The sequence below is a fragment of the Lytechinus variegatus genome, chromosome 12, assembly GCF_018143015.1.
Source record: "Lytechinus variegatus isolate NC3 chromosome 12, Lvar_3.0, whole genome shotgun sequence".
In the NCBI taxonomy this organism is placed as follows: Eukaryota; Metazoa; Echinodermata; class Echinoidea; order Temnopleuroida; family Toxopneustidae; genus Lytechinus; species Lytechinus variegatus.
In genome coordinates this window covers 12,944,560-12,965,742 of record NC_054751.1, presented here as the reverse complement: position 1 = coordinate 12,965,742, position 21,183 = coordinate 12,944,560, and the positions used below count along the sequence as shown (strand labels likewise).

The 21,183-nt window shown below is 36.5% G+C and overlaps 1 protein-coding gene across 1 annotated transcript; it reads right to left on the bottom strand.

Moving 5' to 3' along the window:
- Positions 1-18,041, bottom strand: LOC121424740 (serine/arginine-rich splicing factor 10-like). Its single transcript, XM_041620501.1, has 6 exons — positions 17,934-18,041; positions 10,510-10,614; positions 6,854-6,957; positions 3,365-3,569; positions 2,816-2,893; positions 1-2,263 (listed from the first exon to the last, which is right to left on the bottom strand). The coding sequence occupies exons 1-6, from the start codon at positions 18,002-18,004 to the stop codon at positions 2,206-2,208; spliced, it is 621 nt and encodes a 206-aa protein (XP_041476435.1). The 5' UTR covers positions 18,005-18,041; the 3' UTR covers positions 1-2,205.
- Positions 18,042-21,183: the final 3,142 nt, after the last annotated feature.

Genomic DNA, 21,183 nt, shown 5'->3' with positions numbered 1-21,183 from the left:
TTTTGACTGATATCGTAAAGTGATCTCATTACACTTCGGTCACATGTTCCCCTTTAATCTATCATTTGAAAACTTGATAGCCTACACTTACATTTAATGAAAGGGCAAAGGGGATGGTATAGGAAAATAAATGCGTATCAATTCTGACTTATAAGCATACAAGCCAATCAAAAGACAAATTCTTGTTTGAATCAAAACATTCATTAATAAGACTTGGGCCAAGTAGAGAAAAAATACACACACTGAGGTCAGTAAAAGGGAACGATAAGCCAGCTCGCTAGTCACAGGAAATATATGTCAATGTAAAAAACATTCCCAACCTTTCATGAACCATTTGCAAGTGTGCAAAATAAACAACGTTCAATTGAAAATCTACCTTCAGACTTTCAACATGGTATATATATACAATAGACTGGTCAACTTGCATAGAACTACACTAAATCTGCTTACAACAGGATAATACTGAACAAATACATTAACATGGCTGACAGGAAATCTGGTAGACATACAAACATTGTGCAAAACTGTGAAAATATTTACAACAGCAACAAAATATTAACGCTGGCAACTTTGCACAAGCCTGGAAGGTTCTGATCGTTTCCTTAATTGTTACAGATCCACAAATTAAAAAAAAATTAACCAGTCCAGGGAAAAAGCACACTCCTTACAAGTATACTGTGTAACTGGTATATCTCAAAATGACCTTGGTTTTTATGTACATGCAAACTGTCTTGAAAATACCCAACTCTGCAATACTGAACAAGTGTTACTGACCGCTACGTGGTGGTATTTACAACAGGAGCAGAGCAGAGCCTAGGCTAAGTACATGTATCCTATCTTCATACAATCTTGAATTTTGCAAAATGTACTTGGTTCATTTTACAAAACCCCCAAAAATCACTTCAAAATCTCAACATGGACCTTGATTTTGACCAAAAATTACCCTAAGAATGAAAATTTGGGTTCATTGTTGCTACAGTTGTATATATACATAGTATTGTAACCTCCGTTCACCAGACTTTGTATATTCAGGAATGAAAATTCTGAACATATCTCTGATATTACATTTTCTAAAGATTAGAGGAAAACTATGAAGATATCATCTAAAGACTGGGAAAGTTTGTGGACATTTGCACGATATCAGGGTAGTGTTTCTTAAAGGTATATTTCATCTGACAAAGTCTCATTTAAAAGATAGTGACCATAGAATCGATGCTTCTCAACCAATCATAACCAAGGAAGGTTGTCAGATTGAGCAAGCTATACTAAAAATGAGGAGAACAGATTTCTGTGTATTATAAAAATGTGTGTAGAGTATGATAGTTAGACACTAACCGATTTCCGATATTTCAAATGTTTACAAAGGGTAAATTCTTCAATGATCTTTTAAAAAGACATTCACAATGTTCTTAGAGAAACTGAATTGAATCGTGGGTAATTGCAAGAGGTGCTGATGTTATATCATACTTCCATCATTCAGTTGTATAAAAAGAAAATACTGAATATGTATTATCAGATGGTGGCATAGTCCCAGTGTATCGTAATAAGTAGAAAGAAACCAGTTTTAAAAAGGCAGTATTAAATGTACAAACCACGATTTTCATATCATGTCCATGGTACTGAACAATATCTACCAATCGTCTCGTCTAAGTTTATCTGTTTTTGACAATATTATTTTATGTTTTTTTACTTACATCAGATTCTTTCTAAAAACTCTTCTTCTAAACATGAATTTTCCAACATTTTACCAATTCTTTCCTTGCTGGGGTTTAACAGTAAGTCATGTCCAAAATGGTTTAATATATATGTCAGGAATTCACAAGGGATAGAGAATGGTCAGCACTGATGACAGTATTTCTAAGTCTCACATTGCAGCATTCACTGTTCTCATATGATACAATCTTAACAACCTGTGTCCTGGGGGCATTTCATAGAACAGATAATCAGAGATTTACTCTGAAAACTGTTACAGGCTACAGAAACCCTTGCATCTGATTGGTTCAGAGCATATGAGTCAGTGAAAACCACTAACAGGATGCTTCATGAGACACCCCTGTTCTACAGACTGTACATCTTATCATAAACTGAATACAAAGAAATCAAATCGTTTCCTATAAAATAGCAGGACAAATGGTACTAGGGAATCCCCCTGTTCACTGATATGTGACGCCAAATGTGTACAAATATCGATGCATGTCAAAGCTGCTACTTGTCACGTGATCTTGATCTACTCTTGGAGCCTGATGGAGATCGACTGAATGTCCTATATCAGAAAAGAAGAAATCATTCATGTTCAAGGTATACATTGTACATTTACATGCTTTAGAACAAACTCAAGAGTCATTAATAAATCATGTATAGTCCAAAACACCATTTCTACTGCAATAATGTGGAATTACAGACATAAGGGAGTAGTGTCAGTATATAATTATACAAATAATAAAGTCGATATATATCGATAACATGATGACACACCCCCCCCCCCAACAACATAGTTGAACTGCATTGGGTAGGTTACAAACATTAATGCGACTGTGAGAGAAAACTAAAGCACGGAAGGGTCTATGGTATAACTATCGCCTTCAAGATTTGTCCCAGAATAACACTATTCAAAAATATGCAGGGTGAACCTCTAAACCATTTAATGCTTTTTGATAACCATCACTGCCCCCATTTAGAGAGAAAAGTGTTGATTCCTGCTTTCTGCTCAAGAATCTTCTTAACTCAATCTGATTCCAAATAAAGCCTTCCTTTTAAATAAATAAAATGAAAGAGTTGCGAAACAAGAAAAGGTTGCTACTTGAATATTACTGACCTGCTTCTCGTTCTCATTCGGTCCGGAGACCTTGACTTCGAACGTGATGCCGATCTTGAATAAGACCTTTTACGTCTCCTGTAATAAAGATGTCAATGAGAATAATAAAATAGTCATTGACAAGTACAACTTCATTATTGCATGAAATATTTTTGGTAAATAACTCCGCACCAATTACACCATAATAGGTCCATCTCCAAATTATCCCACCATTTAAGATTTGATAAACTACTCAGGTCAGAACAAGCTCTCAAATCTGATTTGAATTCCATGCTTAAGTCAACTTAAAATTCTCTTAATGAATAGTCCGTTATTTGGTGAAATATTGACAGACTTGTAACTTGGGATAATTAATTCATGAAATGAAACCACCACAATCTGTTTAAATATGGATCTAAAGCATGTATGCTCTACAGACCAAATGGTAGTTGGATTTAAATTTTTTGTATAAAAATCAACTTTTTGTAGGGAGGACAAGTACTTTAAAAGTGTGGAGCAAATTGCAGTGCCATACCAGGAAAATTATTTTTGTGGGAGTGATTGCCTCACCTATTCCTGCTCCTACTCCTGCTTCTCCTACTCTTTCTCTTTGGACTATAGCTGGGCGAGCGTCTTCTCCGAGGGCTGGCACTCCGCGAGCGCCTCCGCCGAGGACTGCGACTATGAGAACGGCGACGTCTTGGACTTCTGCTGCGTGATCTGTACCTAGATGGGCGATATCCACCACGCTCTTTTCCTCTCATCTGTGAGGGTGCTGTGAGTGATGTAGAGAATGATACTAAGATGCAGAAACATATCGTCGGCCTTATGCCAAAAGGGCCTTAACCCGATTTTAGGGGTTCTGAATATTTTATAATAAATTTAACACATTTCATGTAAAACTTAATAACTTAACACGTTTATCGAAATTGGCTTCAAAAGCAAACAAGTGGAATGCCTCTGGCCGTCTCACCTGCATCACGCGGTTCAATATAGCAGCAGTGCTGACTTTGCATACTACTCTAACTCGCACAAGATGTTCAGTGATACATGGTTACTCTTATGTCCTCTTTTTATGAACTAGACCAATAAACTTACAGAGATATGATGGTTATTCAACAAAAAAACCCAACATGGCCAAAGTTCATTGACCTTACATGACCTTTGACCTTGATCATGTGACCTGAAACTGGAACAGGATGTTCAGTGATACTTGATTACTCTTATGTACAAGTTTCATGAATCAGATCCATAAACTTTCAAAGTTATGATGGTAAATTCAACAGATACACCCAATTCGGCTAAAGTTCATTGACCTTTGACCTTGGACATGTGACCTGAAACACGCACAGGATGTTCAGTGATACTTGATTACTCTAATGTCCAAGTTTAATGAACTAGACCAATAAACTTTCAAAGTTATGATGGTAATTCAACAGACACCCCCGATTCGGCCTAAGTTCATTGACCCTAAATGACCTTTGACCTTAATCATGAGACCTGAAACTTGCACAAAATGTTCAGTGATGCTTGATTACTATTATGTCCAAGTTTCATGAATCAGATCCATAAACTTTCAAAGTTATGATGGGAATTCAACAGATATCCCCAATTTGGCCAAAGTTCATTGACCCTAAATGACCTTTGACCTTGATCATGTGACCTGAAACTTGCACAAAATGTTCAGTGATGCTTGATTACTATTATGTCCAAGTTTCATGAATCAGATCCATAAACTTTCAAAGTTATGATGGGAATTCAACAGATATCCCCAATTTGGCCAAAGTTCATTGACCCTAAATGACCTTTGACCTTGGTCATGTGACATGAAACTCATGCAGGATGTTCAGTGATACTTGATTATTCTTATGTCCAAGTTTCATGAACTAGGTCCATATATTTTCTAAGTTATGATGACATTTCAAAAACTTAACCTCAGGTTAAGATTTCGATGTTGATTCCTCCAACATGGTCTAAGTTCATTGACCCTAAATGACCTTTGACCTTGGTCATGTGACATGAAACTCTAATAGGATGTTCAGTAATACTTGATTAACCTTATGGCCAAGTTTTATTAACTAGGTCCATATACTTTCTAAGTTATGATGTCATTTCAAAAACTTAACCTCAGGTTAAGATTTGATGTTGACGCCGCCGCCGCCGCCGCCGCCGTCGGAAAAGCGGCGCCTATAGTCTCACTTTGCTTCGCAGGTGAGACAAAAAAACGACCACAAACTTTTGATTATTAGAGAGGCCAAAACCTTTAAACGCCATTATCTCGGAATGGCCAAAAGCAGTTAAGGCCCTTTTGGCATAAGGCCGACGATATATGCTGCACTTCAGCAGAAACAGACATGATTTTTCAACATAAATTTGGAAGGTGGTACTGATAAATTTCAAATTCAGGGTCATTTGCAGAAGGAATTACAATCAGGACACTGCCATTGATTTTAATTACCATGGAAAATGCAATTTCACCTTAAAGGTTACCATAGCTAATAGCTAACCAAGTCATCATTGATGGCAAGGCTTGCAACACTGGGCCTAGGACTTTGCCTTACAAATATAATGGGGTGTTGCAAGAAACTTGCAATCAATTACAAGTCAATATTGGGTCCCAAAATCAATCATAAGTCTTACAAAAAATTGTATGCCATTGCTGGTCTGTTTTGGGAAATACAAAGTTGAAATTGATTTCCTATTGGAAATATGCAATTGATTGCAAATGTTTTCTTGTTAACTCGTCCATAAGACTTGTTACAAAAAACTTGACCATCCTCTTATTCAATCCATATGCGAGGTTTTCAAAGGTCAAGTCCACCTCAGAAAAATGTTGATTTGAATCAATAGAGAAAAATCATACAAGCACAATGCTGAAAATTTCATCAAAATCGGATGTGAAATAAAGTTATGACATTTCAAACTTTCACTTATTTTCAACAAAATAGTTATATGAACGAGCCAGTTACATACAAATGAGAGAGTCGATGATGTCATTCACTATTTCTTTTGTTTTTTATTGTTTGAATTATACAATATTTCAATTTTTACGAATTTGACGATAAGGACATCTTTGCCTGAAGCACAAAATGTTGAAATAATGGGTGTTCAGGGAGGAATGAAACTTCATTTCACATGACAATGATGAGAAAATAAAAATATTTCATATCATAAAATACAAAAGAAATAGGGAGTGAGTGATGTCATCAACTCTGTCATTTGGATGTAACTGGCTCGTTCATAAACTATTTTGTTGAAAATAAGCGAAACTTTAAAATTCCATAACTTTCTTATTTTACCTCCGATTTTGATGGAATTTTTCAGTGTTATGCTTGTTGAATTTTTCTCTTTTTATTCAAATCAAGTTTTTGTTGGGGTGAACTTGTCCTTTAAAATGAGAAGAGGATGAGTTTATAGAATAATGCATGCTCATGCTCTCAGTAGTGCCAGATATTTTGGTGTCAAACAATCATCAGAGGTTATAAAGCAATAAGATGATATTGACAACGACATCTTTCCAAAAGTATAAATGCCAATGGTATATACAAATTCTTCTCTGCTATTGCCTACTGCACAACCAATGGTGGGCAGAGGCACACAAATGCAACGCTAAAAGGGATCAACTGCCGATTTGTCTCTTGCCAACTCATCCACTCATCACCAGTCTGTCTTCATTTAGTCTAATGCCATTCTATCAACAATCCGTCTAGCAGTCATTTGGTCCAATAACCATTTGGTCCAAAAATCACTTCATCTAATCACCAGTTCGTCTATGACTAATTTGTCTCATAACCAGTTGGTCTAATAGTAATACCAATTTTCTTTTAATCAATATCGCCCGATTAACACTTAGTCGAATTAGATCAAATGGTATATGGACTAAATGGCTATTGGACCAACTGATTATTAGACAAAATGGTGAGTGGACGAAATGACACTTAGACCATGTGGATAGTTAACAAACTGATGGTAGACCAAATGATAGTAGACGAGTTGGTAATTGCACATATTGGCATTGGACCAACTGGAAAATAAACCCTAAAAGGTATGTGATCTTACTCTTTCTGTCTCCTTCAGCATACTGGATCTCAAGCTCTCGGCCGTAGAAGCGATACCTGTCCAGATCATACATCGCATCTTCTGCATCTCGGATGTCCTCAAACGTGGAAAGCTAATCTTGTTAAGGAACCTTTCATTTCATTCATACACCATGCAGCATTAAACTACTCACACTAACAGAAAAAATGCTTTGTAGAATCAAGTCAAATTTGACATTGATTTCTCTCTAAAGACACAAATTTCATTTTGGGATAGTCAAATTAATTTTTCCTGTGCATTAACTTTTTCACATGACATGCTCTAGACATTTTGCTCCAATGGAAAATCTTCATACTGTAGTTACATGTAAACTAAACTTCGAACACAACCTCAAGTCTATGTAACCCAACTGATGACTTTCACAACATTCTGAACCAAAAACCTCTTTTCACAACTCTTCCTTTTGATAAATCAAGACAGTAAAAGCAATTGTTGCATGAGCAAAGGTCTGGTTATCATGACTGTTATGTTGATATCCAAGAATTCAGATGTGTTACTCTGTTTAGCCTCTTAAGTGTGTTAGTAAACAGAGATTCAATCGGGCAAAGGTACTAAATATCAACCTCTTTGTTTTTCCTTTCCGAAGTTCTAGTAAAATCTATGTGCAATTAATTCCCAAATAAAAGATTTACACATTTCAACAACTTCTCTAATATTACAATTTTCTTTGCAAATACCTGCATCATAGAATATTCTTGAAACATGAGTAATCATCCACTCCAAAAAGTGATGGGACTTGCTAAATATCAAAGAATTCACCAATAACTAGTAGTCTCGTAGACACTTGGTGTTAGTTAAACCTTTCTCATTTCCAATAGGATACTCTACCTTTTCCAAACTTGAAAACTTGAAACTTGACTTTTAAAGAGGTGCACGAATTATAAGACCACAAGAGCCAGCAAGCCAATCAGCAGATAATCTTGAGATAACCTTGACATCATATGGCAAGTAGATCATGCCCATTGGTTGATGCTTTGGCTTGGCTTGAGGCATGGAAAATTGATAACATTGACCGTTGACAGTTGGCATGCTTGATCTTTTGATTCTTTTCTTTTGGTCTTGTGGTAACTTGCTTGACTTGTCCCTTTAAACTCTGTACCGAAGCTTGTTTTGCTTGCTTGTCTTGTCTTGTCTTGCACTGGTACATAATTGGATAGCCCAAGTAGTCTTGGTTGTTTTAAATGACCTTGTAGCGCTTGGCTGGTTGGCTTGACTTGAGCCCTTTTTTCATGGATGTAAAAGGTGAACAGATGGAAATGTGAGTATCATAACGCAGTTCAATGTCTGTTCATGCAAATTATTATTAGTTATGAACAGACCAGTAAATCACAAGGCAAAATTGTTTTCCACTTTTTAATGGGATGAGGTGTGTCATTACATGATTTACATCATCAAGAAAATATAGTGCTTGCTGTAAAAATATACATGTATATGTATAATAAGGAGAATTTCACATGTATTCATGTCACGACTCATAAAAATTGGAAATTTACTCTGTTTTTTGCAATCAAAATGCAAACTTGTTAACCCGAAAGGAATTTTATTCTATTGTCATTTTCAGGATTGTATTTAAAAACAAAATATTCATTATGGAGTATGGGCTAAATGATAGGGTTCATTTACATTATGACTTTCATCGGTTCACCATATAATTCCATGGTTGTAGAGCACTATGTCTTGCATCAACCACTGGTCTTGACTTGTCTTGCCATGAGGCTACCAAGAACTTGAACCTGAACTTGAACACTTGAACGTGCTTGAACTTGAACGTACTTGAACTTGAACGTACTTGAAAAGACTTGGCTTGTGCTCTAACTGTGACACAGAGCAAAGACAATAAAACAAAACTCTTGTTAACTAAATTTAGCCGATGTAAATCTAAACTGTTAATCTTAAGTGTCAATAAAAGAAATTAGCTAAGCCTACTGTCAATCTCGAAAATAAAGAAATGAAGGTTAGTGAAAATTATAAAAAGTTAACAAAGAATGAATTCAATTACATTCCTTGACCCCATCCTGGATATCAGAACTTCAAAAACAAGCACTCATTCAAAATGTTAGTATCAACTATATCTAAAACCAATTGGGTATATCAAATGGTGTCAAATCAATAAAAAAAGTATAAATAAAATGAAACTCTACATGAAAGGAGAAAAAGATCAAAAGAACATGCAAAAGAACTGACAAAGCAAGCAAAATTCAAGCATTCAGATTATGAAGTGTTGCTATAGTATACCAGTATGTGAAGTGATCATCAGTTCGAAAGAAGAAATTACTGTACCTATAGATCGATCAACAATTCATCATGGTTTTACGAAAATCCTTGCATGGGCATGGGGTGGTAATTGTGAGTTTCAACAATAGTGCATCAGAGAATGAAGAAATAAGTCAGAGTGAAAAATAAAATCACTTGAAGTACATGAATTAAATAGCTAACCCATACACAGGTTATAAAAATGGTTTCCATTGGCAATATTTACAATTATCCAAAGTAATAATGATTTTCATTGGATTTTTTTCATCTACCCCCCCCCCTTCCTTCCCTGCTAAATTAACTTCTGTAATGGTAACAGGGTGGACCATGTCATACTACTGGCAATCCATAATACCAAACTTTGCCATAAAATGTTCATCAAACCATTTCCTTGACCAGTGTTTTAAGGTTTGTCTAGAAATCAGAGCATTGAAAATTTTACAACGCAAAATGAAAATTCTTGAACCTAAAATAGTTGAGATTTTTCATTATTTTCTCCTGTGCACCTGTTTGAACAAAATCAAAACAGGGCCAGTCCTGAACTAAACTAGTCTGGAGCCTCTGGCCCATATTCTGAAGTCAGGTTTAAAGTTGTAGAAGTATGGGAAGCCAAAAGTATCAAAATTTGTATTAAGTTGTATGTTTCTTATGTTTACTGTGCTCTTTTCTGATTAATCAATGGTGAAGACAATCATCTATATATACTTCCTAGACAATTATGAATGATTTGAGAGCCAAATGAGCTGAAATATAATCAATATCTCTATTGTTAAGTGATTTATGTTATGTAACAATTGGCTATCCATACTTAAACAACAACTTTAAACCTGAGTTTAAGTTAAACCTGCTCTCAGAATACGGGCCTCTGTGTTTGACTGTACCACTAAGCACTAATATACCACTTGAGTAATGAAATACACAAGTCAATTTACTGTATTCCATACAAGTGGTGCAAATGAGGTTGATTTTATGAGATTGAGTGTGATATACATGCAAATGATGCAATGAAAACTTGTGACATTAGATATTTGTTAAATGAGCATTGAATTATTTATGGAGGCGTGAATAGTATTGTACTAAAGTCAGTGCAAGAAAGTCTTGGCCATAGCAAGGAGAAAAATCTGAAGATATTTGAAAAAAAATTAACAAAATTCACACTCACAGGCACAGCCAATATGAAATTCTAGCAACAACTGATTTCTAAAAAGCAAACTTGATTGATGAATTGTATGATCATATTGCATTATTTGTTTTCCCTCAGATATGTAACATCCTTGACCAAAACTTTCAATCACTATGACACTGTACATGAAGAAACAAGAATCACTGCAACAGGAACATGCACGATGACTGATTAAGGATATTGTACATAGGCAAAGCCCCTAGGTTCCCGGGTATAGTAGTCCAAAGGTATGTAGATATCACTTATAGGGCCAAACTTGCCGAATAAGCTCCTCATGTCTTCGGTCCTGGTGTGGCAATAAATAAAGAATAGCAAGATAAAGACAAGCAATGAATAGAAAAGACAGATTTCCCCAACTGAATGACCATGTGAAGCATGGAATTTAAAAAAAATAATAAAAAACAAGCAAACTTTCAGAAGCTGAACAGAATAATTCACTTTTTTAAAAAACATTTAAGTATTTTATTAAATGTTCTAATGGATTTAACTGAATCATGCAATGTGTCAATTGTTTCAAATTGTGGATACCAGCAGAGAGTGTGTACATTGTAGATCCAATATTGTTTTCCAATAAAATGGGAGGAGAGTGGCCTTCGTGTGAATATCAGCATCAAATTTTTGAAAGAAAGTGTAATTTTGTCTCAAAATTTCAGATCAGGTATTTAACAGAAGTTTACATTTACAAGTTTTCATATTTTTTTCCCCCTAACGGCAAGCATTTCTTCTTTGAACGTTTATTGTTTCAGCCATTTTCTACAATTTAGCCCGCTTCATATTTTAAAAATTGTTAATATTTCTTGCGCAGAGCTGAAAAAAAGGGGGAATTCCCAAATCTCAACGTCACATATCCCTTTTTCATTTTTGCTTCGCGAAAGAAACACACACAAGAAATCGCAAATCCTGTGCATGCACATCTGTAACCATTGGGCCATTTCATGCACTGAAGAAAGTGACATCGATCTATTAATCTTTTAAGGGTAAACCAGTTTGAATGAGAATTCTATTCTCTGAACTGGGAAAAAGAATGGAATAAAGGAGGGTGCATAAATTCTGTCTTAATCCTCTCATCATTTTTTATCTTATTTTATTTTTTTTTAATCAAAATTCATCAGGGACATTTCAGTCATAAATAGCACCAAATTACATGACTATTGTCAATAAAGGTGAGAATAATCACTCATTCATGAATTTTAGATAAAACAGTTTTTGACTCAGCACATTCAAGTTTCTAAGCAATTTTGGTCAGACATGCACATAAATTTATTCTCAAAATTGGTGATATAGAGCCAGATAATCAGGTTCCTCTAACGTATCAATTCACTGCCGATTCCAAAACATCGCAAACGCAAATTGCGCATGTGCGGAAATCGCAGCTCAAATTATACTCATGATACTAATTGATAGGACTATTGATCATGTAGAACGGGATCGTTTCGAAATTTGCAGATCTTGATCTATTTAGTCCTATCACAAATATTCATAATTTGAGCGGCGATTTGCGCGCATGCGCAATTTGTGTTTGGATATGGAGTGACATTAGAATGTAAAGTAGGAAGTTATTTTTTCTTTTTCAAATTGTGTTGGTGCAGGAGTTTTGTTTTCCCCCATAAAATCCAACCTTTGTCACTCAGAGCGAGTTCACCACCTTGATGTTCGGGTAGGCCGGTAGGTGTAGGCTGTATGTAGCGTAATGTAGCGATAGTGAAGTGGAGCCTACACCATATACACCAACATTGCTTGAGAAGTTGAGGTATAGTCATGTATTGTATTACCGGACACTATGATTCTGGACGCGCACATTACTGCATACGAAAACAATTTTGTACCGTAGGACTTCTGCAGTTCCATTTCACAGAGCAATACATAGAACAAGATTGCAAAATAAGGCGAAAAAATCCAACTTTTACCTTATCAATCTCTAATATGACAGAAAATGCTTAAATATCATATAACATAGTTTTGCATTACGAATTGATATATTTTCTGACAGGAATATGGGCCTGATTTGCATAATTTCAATCTCATTCGCTCCTTCGATCGAATGTTGAATTGGTGGGGTGTATTTAGCATGGAGGCATCTGGGGAGTAAAGTTATCTACTCTACGTAGGGTTACCCCCTAACGCCTGGCGCTCGAATATATAGGCTCCCACGCACCAAGGGAAAAGGCAACTATAAAAATGCGCCAAACTGCTAGTTATGTTAGAATCTGAGGTTAACACTTCTGTACATGGGTAAAAATATCGGTTGGCAACGTTTAGCAAAAAATGGATAGTTATGGTTACAAAATAAAAGTAGAAGAGAGTTTACTCACATTTGATGACATCGCCATCTTTGATCCTTTGTTAATGCAACCTAGTTACGTGACACGCATAGAGGGTGGCAAAATCATGAGAGGTGCTAGATTAAAAAGTGCTAAAATGTCCCGCTTCAACCACTGAACTAGAAATAGGTATTTTCAGTTCAGTGGTTGAAGGACATTTTAGCACTTTTTAATCTAGCACCTCTCATGATTTTGCCGCCCTCTATACGCATCACGTAACAAGGTTGCATTAACAAAGGATCAAAGATGGCGATGTCAACAAATGTGAGTAAACTCTCTTCTACTTTTATTTTTTATTGCCTTTTGGCGATATTTTGTAACCATAGCTATCCATTTTTGGCCAAACGTTGCCAACCGATATTTTTACCCATGTACAGAAGTGTTAACCTCAAGTTCTAAACATAACTAGCAGTTTGGCGCATTTTTATAGTTGCCTTTTCCCTTGGTGCGTGGGAGCCTATATATTCCAGCATTAGGGGAGTAACCCTACGTAGAGTAGATAACTTTACTCCCCAGACGCCTCCAGGCTAGGTGTATTGTGGCTGAATGTTGATGGCTAGTTCTCAAGGTACCGTCCGCGAGGTTTACCGTATAGAGCCGTCGACGAACAATTGACGGCGCATCAATATAACTTGATACGAACGAGCATTGGAAAGAGCCGTGGAACATGTAGCTAAAAAGAATGAATAAGATGTTTATTGTTAGCAAACACAAATTTATTACCAAAATCTTCTGAGACACGATATGAAATACGCAAGCGAAAATTAAAAATTTACTTGTATAACCCCAATTCTTAATTACATCGTTAATCAAGACTTCTCTTCCTGATGATGATTTAATTTGTTACACACGAAAATAATTGTTTTTCGCGGAAAGGTATGCGGCAAGCGCGTTGCAAAACAAAGAAAGCGGTTGGTAGGCCTAAATTAAATATAAAATAATTTTACCATTCATTATTTTCATATTATTCATGTTATTTGGAATAGCTAGCTAGTAGCTTAGTAGACAGGAATAACCGTCGTTTCTGGGGATTTATTCAACAATTTCTGACATTTTACTTTAATCCCCATTCACCGAGGGTAAAGTGTTAGTGCGAGCCTGCATGTGTAATCTGGCCCGACAATTCATAGGACAGGTTTTGTCCAGATTTTTTATTTTTTTAGCTTCTAAATGACATTATATTATCTTGAACGAAGGCCCATTATTTTCGTTACACTCTAATCTTTCTATTGATATTATTCAAAATAGATAAAATATCGAAAATATACGTTACCGATGAGTTATTCCCCAGGTTATTCCTTATTTTTTCATTTTCTGCCGGAGAGGAAAATATGGCAGCCGTCAACGAGTTGTGCTTTTATCAAGGCTTTCCGATTAAATTTTCGATATCTTGGCCTATCAATGCGAGCGACAAGTTCCGAACGCACGCACATCAACATGTACAAGCGCAAAGCAGCGGCACAAATCGTGAAAGGTAGCGACTGGTAAATACGTCTGTAAGGATGATGACGTCATCCAAGATGGCAACAATGACCAATGAAAGGATCGAAGATGACGATGTTTCGATCATCATTTCAAAGGAATTAGCGGTAACTGCGGTCTAAGGTACGATATTTCTGAATTTTAAACATTTTTTCGTAAATATGGATGTGATTTCTTTTACCTAATGTGACATTTTATGTACTAAAAAACGATCGGAAAATCGGGTTCCCGCTGTTAGATCTAATGTTACTGCTAAAATACGTTGTCTGTACGTACGGGCCTCCAAGCACTTCTTCACTTCAGTCTATGTATTGTAGCCAACGCAGTTCAGTGGAACCACCGAACCAAAGCTCAGTACAGAGACTGAAGCTTTTGGTCTAGTAGCTTAGTAGCTAGTGCAATTTTTCTTGATTTCCTTTGTCATTTTTTTAAAGTGGAATGAAATAAAGGTGTCTGGTAATAATTGTATAATTGCCATACCTGCAGTGCACCGTGCACGCTAGACCAAAAGCTTAAGTCTCTGTATTTTGGTTGTTCCGCTGAACTACGTTGGCTCCACTCACCATACATAGACTGAAGAGGGGCCCATGGGCTACAGACAACGTATAGTGAACCACTCATTCAATGAACAAGGTTATGATATAACCTTGTTCTCAGTTGTATCTCTATGTGTGGCAAAATAAGGGTGGCAATGTTTGGCTTATTTTCCCTTTTCCTTTAAGGCAAATGCTTGATTTTTTTACACCGACAGTTTTCATTACACCTATTATTCATACAACTTGGCTCTTATTTAAATTTGATTCTTTTAACAAGGCTCCACATTAACTTTTTTTGGTGGTGGCCCGTTCGGGCCACCAAAACCTTCAAATATTTTTTTTTGGTGGCCCATTAGTAAAGTTTGGTGGCCCGAAAAATATAAAGAAAAACATTAATTAAAAATGAATAAAACAAATTGAATTCTGCAGTCACTAAAACGTACCACTATTCTTTGTACATCTTGTATGTAAATCATGCTTGCTGTTATTTTACTTTGCTTATTTTGTGGTAATATATAAATTGTTCTATCATTGTAAATATGAAATGATTGAAAGAGAATAAAAGAATTGTATTGTTCCCAAGGTTGTGTGGACTTTTAATCTCCGTATCGACACACACTCATAATGGTAAAGTAAATAAATAGGGCATATAGCAAACTCAGATAGATTTACAAAACAATGATTTTTCCTTTCTTCCTTTTTTATCATAAAACCTAGATTATGCAGGCCCCAAATCCAGTTATTTTCTCTTTTCCAGCATATTATAGCAGGAGAAAATCACAGAAAAATATGCTGGAGAATTAGAACAATGTGTAAAAGGGGGAAATAAACAAAAATCATTTTTAGAATAGTATACTGAAAAAAGAAATCAAAAATTGTAAAAAATGAATAAGTGAAATAAAACAAAAGAGAACAGAAAAAAACATTTGAGAAAAAAACAAAAGAAAATGTAAGAAAAATGAATAAGACAAAATTATCAAAAAATGGGGAAAATTATTATTATTATTCAGTAGAAACAAGTTCTTTAATCAGGAATATTCAATGGGAAGGGGTATAAATGGTTTACTGTAAAAAAAAAAAAAAAAAAATGAGAAAACGGCAAAAATTATCTGGAAAAAACAGTGAGAAAATTCCTTCCCTATATTTGACAAAATGATGGAAAAATTCACATTTCATATCAATGAAATGCCTTCCCAAAGTATTTACTTCCTTAAGAGTGGTTTAAGAAGTCATTTGTAAACAAGAAAGAAAGAAGCTGCCTATTTATTTTTGGCTAGAAGAGACACAGCTTCGAAATAAACCAAATATCAACATACATACAAATGCACATATGGGACTGTGATGTACTCACCTATGTGTTTTATGTGTATTAATGCATTTGGAAATCGGTCTTTTTGAGTCAAAAGAGAGGTCATAATTCCTCCTTTTAATGCTTGCAGATAATCAGGTTTCAGTAATATGGACTGTAGAAGGGCATTTCATTGGTGTAAAATGTGACTTTGACGAAGATTTTCAAAGTTCTGGGGAAGATTTCTTAGCAGTAACATTTCGTATCGCAGCTCCCTGAGTCTGAATGGTCTGCTCGCGCACAGCTAGCTAGCTGCAGTGGTTTCACGCACGGCCGGCTGAATAATAGTTACTACTGTATGCTAGCGGTAGGCCTACATACTGTCATGATTATGCAATCTTTGTGTGTGTGTATTTGTGTGTAGATTAACAAAAAAGGCGCATGACGAATTGGCTTGCAATTTGAACTGTAGAAAGTTGATAAATACATGCAAAATCGGGAGAAAAATTGCGCTACTTTGAAAATTATTGGTTGCCCGATTCGGGCCACCAAAACTTAACATTTTTTCAATAATGGTTGCCCGAGATGACTTTTTGGTGGCCCCGGGCCACCGGGCCACCGCTAATGTCGAGCCTTGCTTTTCATCATTTTTTTCTTAATTAAAAATTGAGATCAAAAAATGAAAATTTTCTTGCCATATTACTTTCCACCAATAATGCCCAAAATTCAAGTTTTTGAGCGCTCTGGTGAATACAAAAATTATTCCCAAGTTACTAATGAAAAATAAATTGCAACTGTATGGAAATTAGTAATTTTGGTCACAAAAGTGATATTTTAATGATTTTTTAAAGTGTGTGCTCTGTACAACATTGGCATACCATAGTCCTACCTGTAGATTCCCCACAGGCAGGGTGGTAGCAGTGAACAAGTGTAGTGAACTAGCGTTATTGATCGCGATTTAAAACTGTTTTTTTGAGCGAAATTTCTAGTTTCATTACCAGGGAAATATAAATAACTTAGGCCTAAGTAATTGCATACCTTGGACCGGAGTTATTGAAAAAAAATCCACTGGATGATTGAGAAATCTGTCATCTAAAACATTTTCTCCTGACCTGACGGTTTTTCTTGCAAGTTGCCATCTTGAATGACGTCATTATCGTTAATGTCTCGATATATCGCGATTATAACTATTATCGTTTGTCTTCGTGTAGTGTATCGTATTATTGCCTTGTAGGTGTGCTGGTGGAATGCAATATCAATATCACATTCGTAAATTGTTGACGCCCTCTCCATTCGTTTGTAAATATTTCATTGTTTGGCTGCCTTAAATTAAGGCAGCCAAACTATGAAATATTTACAAACGAACAGAGAGGGCGTCAACAATTTATTTGGATCGATTTAGCTGTGCTTTTCCCAACTAAACATCAGTAAAGTATAATTTTCATGCATTTTCATCTATATCGTTTAAACTACTCTCATGTTAAATAGTTCTATATTTTTAATTTGTAGTTTATAATCCTTAGATTGTAACCTCGATGTGTTATTATAGCCCCAAACTTTGGACTCTGGTCTGACAAAAGTGCTGGTGTTATAACAAATTAATGGGAGCCCTCACGGACGCTTTACCGTCGGTGAATGGGGATTACAGTAAAATGTCAGAAATTGTTGAATAAATCCCCAGAATTACGGTTATTCCTGTCTACATGCACGCCTGCTCAACAGCGTCAACTTTCCCGAGCCCAATCCTTCGTGCCGTCGCGGCAAGCGCAAGCCAAGGTTGCTTTGTGTCGAGAAGGCCCGTTCATAAAACATGCAGGCTAGGCCACGCGCCTGATGTACAACGACGGCCATGACGGCGCGGTCGACAGACACGAATAAATTTCAAACACAAATTGCCAACTTGCTAGACCACAACCCTTGCTCAAATCACAAACACACACCAAGGATAGTTTTAACAATACATTTCTTCTCTTCCTACCTGACATCATCTGGTAAATTTCGGACATAAAGAGATGTGTTTGGTGGTCGACTCCCGTAACGTGACGACATTTTGCTTTTTTGTACACTAAATTGGGGACGACGTAGCTGGCGCTGTAAAACTTACTTCTGACTGCGCTTTACTTAGATTAATAAGGAATTGAATTGCGGAGCCATCGACTTGACGACTTGACGAGATACTTTATTATATTATATGTCGACATGGCAAAATATGAAGTGGCGAGATACTTTATCTCGCCAAGTCGACTTTTAAAAGGTTATATGTCGACATGGCGCGATGCGTTATCTTGCCAAGTTGACTTATAAAAAGTTATATGTCAACATGGCGAAATATTTTATTTTGTCAAGTCGACGTATAAAAAGTATATGTCGAGATATTTGGACTCTCGCGGGGCCTTGGACACTTCATATTTTGCCATGTCGACATATAATGTTTTATAAGTCGACTTGGCAAGATGAAATATCTCGCTATGTTGACATATAACTTTTTATAAGTCGGATCGGCAAGATAATGTATCTCGCCACTGGGGGTCGACATGTAACATTTTATAAGTCGATTTGGCGAGATAACGTATCTCGCCATGTCAGCATGATAAGGTAAAGAATCTCGCCAAGTCGTCAAGTCGAAGGCACTTTAAAGGCTCAGTAGAATTGACCTCTTTGTTCAAGTAAATGAAATAAAGCTGTCACTTTCTCAGCCTCTGCGATCAGGAGCGGTTTAGTGGGAGAGGGGGCTTTGGGGACTGAAGTCCCACAAAAATCGCTCAAGCCACCCCCCCAAAAAAAAATCGACCACAAAGAAAAAAGGGATACATAATTATAATGTAGGCCCTAGCTATATTCTACATAATTGTAGGCTATTGATTAAAGCAGTATTCCATTCATTACTCTATAATTCAATATTTTCACTACAGACTCAAATTCGAAAACGCTTCCTCGCAAAATATCATCTAAATTTAGAATACATTCAATGTCTGTTAGCGCGAGTATATACATTGTCAATGATATCCTGCAATAATAATAGCAGACTGCCTTGCAACTTTAACCTCCCTATATATTATATACCTCGATCATCCACTCCGTGTGAAGTTGTCAAAAGCGCTCCGAATTTTTCTGAGACTCCAACCCCATGCACCTTCAGATCTGGAGATTCCCCCGCCTGCATCCCCAAGCAAACTGGGCATTCCAACTTGATTTGCGCGAAGCGCACATCACGAGTGCGATTAAGTCCCTTGCGGCCGGGGTGACCGTCACCCCGGGGTGTAGGGCCCGCTTAATGGCCCTGGAAGCTCTAGGGTCCTTGATGCTCCCCGTGCTATCTCAGACTTATTTTCGTATGATGGCTCTAAGTAAATAACAATTTAATCAAATTATACATCTTGGTTTTATAAAACTTCTTTTTCATGTATATATTCATACATGCATTTATTAATAAGCATCTACAAAACGATAAATTTTTGCGATATCTTAATTCCTATCAACCAGTAAAGACATTAAATACTATATAATATACCTCACCTTAAATTGACATTTTTATATCCATCTTGTCTCATTCATTTTGGGGGGCTTGTTTTTTTTTTTTTAAGGACTTACACGTAATTTTGCCTCAATGACAACTACTATGGTAACATGACTATTCATAAGCAGCCAATCATCATCAAGGTTTCCATGCATGGTAAGTGACCGCAATTATGACAATGGCAAGTTACACCGAAGTTACACCGGTTGCAAGTCCTTTATGAAATGGGATGATAATCTCTGCATTGATTAAAGTTGGTTCTCAGCAATTTAACTGCTTTCTATTATTTCACACGGTATTCCTAGAAACCAAAATGAAGGAATTTCCTATTTTTTTTACATTCTAATGATGTATAGTCATCAATCATTATGTAATCAATTATTTAGTATATGCAACGAAAAGGAGGGCCTTGGAGGGATGGTGCTATTGATCATGCATATAGCTCGCGCCCGCTAAATTTGAACGAGATTGCGCACACTATGAAATCGGCTAGGATATTAAAATTTAATTCCAGTTTTTTAAAAGGTGTTTGGGCTGGAGAAAGATAATTTTAAGGGGAAGAAAATACATCTTAAGCAGGAGACACGCAGGAGACACAAAGCCTGGGCGGGAGATATTAAATCTCATTTAAGCGGGAGAACGGGGGATTTTGAGAAAATGCGGCTTTCGCCCGGGGGGCCACTTCCATTCACGAGTGGATACCATGCGCGACCATGGGGTCTCGAAAAGCACCCTAAACACGTAATTTTCATGTTCTGAAAATGCACACCTTAACAAGTATTGGCGTGTGAAACCCTACCCTTAACAAGTATTGGAAACAAAACGATACTCTTGGCAAATATTCCCTGAAATGAACCCCTAAACAAGTACAGGATGTTTTATTGTTACGGTTCCTTCGGATCGCCGGCTTTACCTTATTTGGTTTAGTAAGACCCCAGCTTCTATACACCTCGCGCAAATCGGACTCTAAACACGAAGTGTTGGGGGCAAAAAGGACATCCTTTATAAAACATTTTAATTTTGTTTTATCATCCCCGCAAATTCGACCCTACGTAATTTTCCTAGCGAAATAGATACCCTTTTTTCATTATTTTTGTGTTTTTGACACCCTTATCACGTTACGTACGTAACGTGCCCTATCGTGAAAAAGACATCCTTTTTTCGTGTTTTTTTTTGGTCGCGCATGGTATCCACTCGTCAATGTAAGTGCCCCCCCCGGGGGGGGGCTTCGGCGGCCGAGATCTCGACCCGACGAAAGCGGGAGAGTTGGAGTCTTTGTTCTTTCGGATACTTTTTTGAAAGAAAATGGCTCTGTCGCTATATACTCCCCGATCTAGACTAAACTTATTTAAAACAGTGTATAGAGTCAGGGTTACCGATCCACGTTTCGGATAGCGCCTAGGCTTCGAGAGGGGGTAAAGACAATTTCAAAATTTTCGGCGCGCTCTGCGGGCAAAATTAAATACATTATTTTGCACGTGAAGCTCAACGAAAAAAATCACAATTTGGTTCAATATATAGTATTTATTTTTATGTTAAGTTTGATGGTTTTATAGCGCTTCAAGATGTTTTGTAAACACATTTTTTGCAATGGATTCTTAAATTTTTCATTTGTTGTCAAAAATGTCGTGCCGCATTCCCAATATTTATCTCCGACCATGTTATATTACACCTGCCTGGAAGGACTCATTTCCTGATGATAATATTATAG

Bases quoted from the DNA above. Each gene is read 5' to 3' on its own strand.
- LOC121424740 (XM_041620501.1), bottom strand. From the start codon at position 18,004: ATGTCGTCACGTTACGGGAGTCGACCACCAAACACATCTCTTTATGTC. The intron at 10,615-17,933 runs GTAGGAAGAGAA...TTGCCACACCAG, and splicing joins AATTTACCAGATGATGTCAG to GACCGAAGACATGAGGAGCT. The intron at 3,570-6,853 runs GTAAGATCACAT...CATCACTCACAG, and splicing joins TGCTGAAGGAGACAGAAAGA to CACCCTCACAGATGAGAGGA.